The sequence below is a fragment of the Echinops telfairi genome, unplaced genomic scaffold (assembly GCF_000313985.2).
Source record: "Echinops telfairi isolate 266 unplaced genomic scaffold, ASM31398v2 ScPeMD7_4225;HRSCAF=4972, whole genome shotgun sequence".
Lineage (NCBI taxonomy): Eukaryota > Metazoa > Chordata > Mammalia > Afrosoricida > Tenrecidae > Echinops > Echinops telfairi.
In genome coordinates this window covers 18,276,251-18,281,585 of record NW_022108124.1, presented here as the reverse complement: position 1 = coordinate 18,281,585, position 5,335 = coordinate 18,276,251, and the positions used below count along the sequence as shown (strand labels likewise).

Here is a 5,335-nt window from a genome sequence, read left to right as displayed (position 1 = left end):
GCGGGAAGGGAAGTGAATGGCAATGGGAACCCAAGGAGGAAGGCAGGCAGGGCGGGGAAGGGAAGTGAGTGGCAATGGGAACCCAAGGAGGAAGGTAGGCAGGCAGGGCCGGTGGCAACAGACGGATTGCAAGGAACGTCAAGAGACAAAGCGTCTCAAAATTGGTGGGGGGGAAGGAATTTGATCTGTAAACGCTCACCCAAGTGACCATGCTTAAGGAAGTCATGAGAAAATAAAAGGAATGTGTTCCTGTATGTGCACAAATAGCGACGAAAGCTGGCAGTCCAAGCGGACACTAGAACAAGAACACTTGCCCAGTTTTTCATAGCACAAGTGTCTCCTCTTCAGAGAACTCTTCCCCAGCCACACTAGCAAAGCAGGGACAGCCACGTTTCCCCTCAAATTACCCAGCTACTTTTTTTTCCTGCATAGCACTTGTTAGTCTTTCAATTGTCTTAGGGTCTACCTCTCACCACTGAAATACAAGCTATTGAGGACCAGAATTTGTGTATCGCCATCACTAGCTCCTAGAGCAATGCCAGGCTGTACATTAGTATCCAAATTATTTCCCCACTGACTTTCTCTTGGTATTTTGCTAAGAGTGTATCTGCAAATCTAGTTTTCAGAAGTAGAACCACTTCCTAACCAAATACTAAAAAGTCAACGAAGATCGGGCAGCAGCAACCTGTGAAGACCTCATGGGTCTCTTTGCTGCAGTCATTGTTTGTTGTGATCAAGCCAACTGTCACAATTTCACAATTTGGAGCAGAAAAACTAAAACATGACCCATATCACGCCACAGCAAAAGGTGAAAGTCACCTGCCCTTGAACCGACCTTGCTGGGTTTGCCTTGTTGGGTTACATCTGCTGAGATGTTTAGGAGCTGCTCCCTCCTTAACGCTCTATCTCACCAGCATGAAGGCAGAACAGAAAGGCGCCAGGGTCTGTACTTCCCAGGCTCTCCCTGGACAGTGCCCATGAATGGAATGGAAATCTACGGGTATTGGAAGAAGAGATGGACTACACACACTGTGATAACACAACTGTACCGATTAAGCCCTGACATCATTCCAATTTACTATCTAGACTTCAGGTTCATGCTTCATTTACTCACAGCCGTGAAAACCATTTCCAACTCTCATTCTAAAATGGTAGTCCATTCTTCAGCCAGGCAGTAAGGGGAAGCTAGTGGCTTAGCACCTCAAGAGGGAGCTTGACCTGCACTGCTGGGTAGGAAGACTGTTCACGGAGAGGCTCAAACCCAACAGCTGCTCTGTAGGAGCCAGACGGCACTGTCTGCTCCTGTCAAGTTCTAAGCCTAGGAAACCCCAGGTAGGGTCACTACGAGTCGGTATCGATTTGATGGCAGTCCACTGGCAGAGCCCAGAGAGCTGGGAAATTCTGGTCCCTGACTCGGGAGTATTCAAGATGCACTCACTTTGGCTAAACCTCAGGACAATCTTCGGTCAGTCGATAACCTCTCGGTGCGCTCCTCACTCGTCAGAAGGCAGGTGTTAACGACCAGCGTGGGCCTATTCTGCACAATCTGCGCTGACCTAAAATAAGCTACAAGATGTGAGAAACGACGCAGCCCCATAGGAATCTCTCTCAAGCCTTTCCACAGCTGGGACTTGCGCCTGTAGATGCTCCTTCCTGCTGAGCTGCACGACTGACTTGCCACACGGAAAGCTTGTTTACTCATTTAGCCAGTCTACGAATATTTTCTGAGCCTCGCCGAGGAGAGACACCTTCTGTACTCATGTCAGAAAATGGACGCTTTGATGGTCAGAAGTAAAGGGCGTTCACAAACCCCCTTCCTATGCTGGAGCTACGAATATTCAGCTGCCCTGCTTGTTAACTGCTGATCACTCTCTTCAGCTAAGATACACTTTAAGCCAAGCACAGAAAGGAAATAGGGAAAATCTCCTTCTACCTGCCTCACTGAATGGTGCTCACCACTGCTTCAGCCCTGCGTCTTCACCCATGGTTGGCTCTAGCTGCTTCCTAGACTTTGGCCATGGCTGATTCATATGTGTGTGCTTGCTTTTCCTAGGACTTGATGGTTAACAATGGGTTCTACTACTGGGAAGAGGTCTAGACCAACGGTTGTCAATCTGTGGGTCGTGACCCCTTTGCCTGTCGAACGACCTTTTCACAGGGGTCGCCCGATTCATCACAGTAGGAAAATGACAGTGATGAAGTAGCAACAAAAATAATTTTATGGTTGGGAGGGTTACCACAACATGAGGAACTGCATTAAAAGGCCGCAGCATGAGGAAGGTTGAGAACCACCGGTCTAGACCCAGGATATGTATCTAGGCAGAGAAAGGCAATCATTTTTCAATGATTTGCTGACTAAGCGGGAAGTGTCATACACAGGTTTTCCCTAGTCAAGCACAGCTGGGTACAACTAGAGGGAACCCGAGCCTCCCCTGCTTGGGTGACAGGGGAGTCATCTGAGACTCATTACAAGGAACTGACTTATCGATGGTCACAGAGCCAGTTAGCTCTGGGGTCCCGAAATTGAGGATTCCCTTTCCAGCTTCCCTCTAGTGTGAGGGACTTCGGCTTCACATTCCAGACAACGCCAGGGATCAGATACACTGAAATCAGAATTAAAGAAGCAAGCTGGGCCTAGAGAGCGAGCCAAAGGAAGAGACCACTGGACGGACCAGAAGGGTCATCTTTCATAAGGAGCAGAAGCAGCAGGAAGAGAGGGAATGGGCTCTGAGTTCACCCGAAGTGAGCCATCCAAAATCCTCAAATGAGGGCTGCTGTCACTGCACACCTGGAGGCCCCAAATCCCATCCTCTGATTGCACCCAGTGTGCAGCCCCCTACCTGCCAGGTATGCTGTGTGGTGTGGGTGGCCAGGCAGAAGCCAGGCTCACCAGTCTTTCAGAACGATTCAGAACTTGGCTGGGGTTTGCCTTTTTGCCTATGGCTTGCAGCACAGAGCTCTTTCCCTCGAACCATGGAAGCAGCCAGGGACCCTAAGGGCAAGGTAGCCTGGAGCCCGGAGAAGGCTTATTCCAGGTTCACCCATTCCAGATGAAGTCGCTCACCTCTCCTGGTCCACTCAGATGTCTCTGGAAATCCTCCACCACAGCCACAGCCTCCTCCCCACTGCAGGGCCGATGCAGCTGCACCCAGGTGCGGAGCTCCCCGGGCAGGATGCTCAGGAACTGCTCCAGCACCAGCAGCTCCAGGATCTGCTCCTTGGTGTGGACCTCTGGCATCAGCCACCTGCGGCAGAGTTCACGGAGTCGGCTCAGAGCCTCCTGGGGCCCAGACGTCTCATGGTAACAAAACTGCCGGAAGTGCTGCCGGAAGATTTCACAGACAGGAGGGTGGTTCTTTCGGAGACTGCAGGTCTGGCCCCCTGGCTCCTGCTTGACAGCCAGGCATCCTGCCTGCCTCTGGAAAACAGGGCCTCTAGGGGTGAGGTTCAAAGTTCCCCTGCCTTCAGTGGCCATGATGACTCCCAAGAAGCATGTTCCAGCTACAGTTTGTCTGAATGAAATGCACGTCTGTAATACCGGTCTCGGGAGCTGGCTTTCAGGGGTGGGGAGAGGAAGGGCACAGGAAGGTCACCTATAGAAATATCGAGAGAAACCAGTCGTCAGTGCTAAGCTCCAGCTGGACCACAACCCAAGTAGTACCACGTCTTCACGTTTCAGTGGCTCTAACCCCCTAGAGCAGTGGTTCTCAACCTTCCTAATGCCGTGACTCTTTCATACAGTTCACGTTGTGGTGACCCCCACAACCATAAAGGTATTTTTATTGCTACGTAATCACTGTCATTTTGCTACTGTGATGAATCGGGTGACCCGTGTGAAAGGGTCATTTGACCTCCAAAGGGGTCGTGACCCACAGGTTGAGCACCACTGGCCTATAGCAATGACCCCCAAGGCTCACCCCTAGTAGCCACAGTTCTTCACAACCTGGTCTTAGCTCACCTTTGTGCCAGTCACCCCCACCCCACTCCCAGCTCTCCAAGTGGGAACTGCAAGGTGAGTCAGAGGAAGCAAAAGAAATCACTTAAGTTTTCCTTTGCCTTTTCTTTTTCAACGTTGATTTGGTGTACACTGAAATTTGATAGGAGTCAACCCACCACCCCAAACCCTCTGCTATCAAGTCGATGCTGACTCATAGTGACCCTGTACTGGGTTTCCGAGGCTGTACATCTTTATGGGAGCAGCCAGCCTCATCTTTCTCCCGTGAAGTGTCTGGTGGGTTTGAACCATCCACCTTAAGTATGATAGTACCTATCTTTAATGGACAGGAATGGATGCACGAAATTCTTTTTCCTGGCTGGAATGAACTGGAGAGTGAAGACTGGCGGCTGATACTTTAGGGACACTGCTGGAGCCATACGCTTTCTCCGTTTAGATTTTTCTTCACCTTTCAACTTGTGACAATCTCTTCCTCATCTGGCATAACTCAGAACACACTTTTCTCTGGATGGTTCCTATTCCTCACCTACAGCCCTTCCGGTAAGGTTTGCTACTCCATCTGCCGGTTGGTCAGCAAATGAAAGGAGCCTAGTGGAGCCTAAAGGTCTTCGACTTCAGTCACTCCGACCTTTCAGAAAGCCTTTCCCATCTCTCCCAGCCAAAGCATGCTATCAACTCAGTTGACTCCAGTTTCGGGTCCCTGCAAACCCGTTAGAAGCATCTGGCACAAGGTAATTGTTTGTGGTTTACCCGGTGGTCTCTCATGCTCCTCGGGACCCCACCTGGCTTCCAACCATCTTGGTGCTGCCACACAGAGCGGCACACACAATCCTGGTGAATGAATGAATGTGGGCATAAGAAGTGTTTCTGAAGCTTTCTCGCTTACTCAACTCCTAAAATCTGAGTCAATATTTGTTCATTTTCTAGCGAATCGTTATCATTCTAACCAATTGCAGAGCTGAACATTTCAGGTCATTTTCTCTAACATGTGGGTGTGGGTGTATGGTGGTGGTGGTGGGTTACTTTCCTCCAATTCACATATTGCAAAATCCTGTTTGGAAATCAGCACCTTACAGGTAACGAGGGCATCTGTGCTATGCTCCCACTCACCCTGCACCCTGGCTCATCCCTGAGCAGACTGTTATTTCTCTGCGATTCCATTCCTTTCCACAATGGTGGGCTTCAAAACCAACGTGAACTCCGTTCGGAGTTCTCCCACCTCTAGGCAGTTCCAGCCATTTTCCTACTTCCCTTCTGGCTCCGCGGTTTATCGCTTCTGGGTGCTGGAATGCCCACACTGCGGGTGCCCGCTCTGGACGCTTGCTTCCCCACTGTCCTCGGTGCCAGGCGGAGAAGCGCCTGCTTGCACAGCGATCCGGC

The 5,335-nt window shown here is 50.5% G+C and overlaps 1 protein-coding gene across 5 annotated transcripts in view; it reads right to left on the bottom strand.

Moving 5' to 3' along the window:
• LOC115867883 (zinc finger protein with KRAB and SCAN domains 7) overlaps positions 1-5,290 on the bottom strand; it is a 15,489-nt gene extending 10,199 nt beyond the window's left edge. For all 5 annotated transcript variants that reach the window (XM_045295020.1, XM_045295021.1, XM_004708545.2 and 2 more), the window contains exons 1-2: positions 5,066-5,290; positions 3,065-3,593 (exon numbers count right to left, since the gene is read on the bottom strand). In XM_045295020.1, coding sequence (XP_045150955.1) covers positions 3,065-3,475 — 411 coding nt within the window. In that variant the 5' untranslated portion in view covers positions 3,476-3,593; positions 5,066-5,290. The remainder of the gene's footprint in view (positions 1-3,064; positions 3,594-5,065) is intronic.
• Positions 5,291-5,335: the final 45 nt, after the last annotated feature.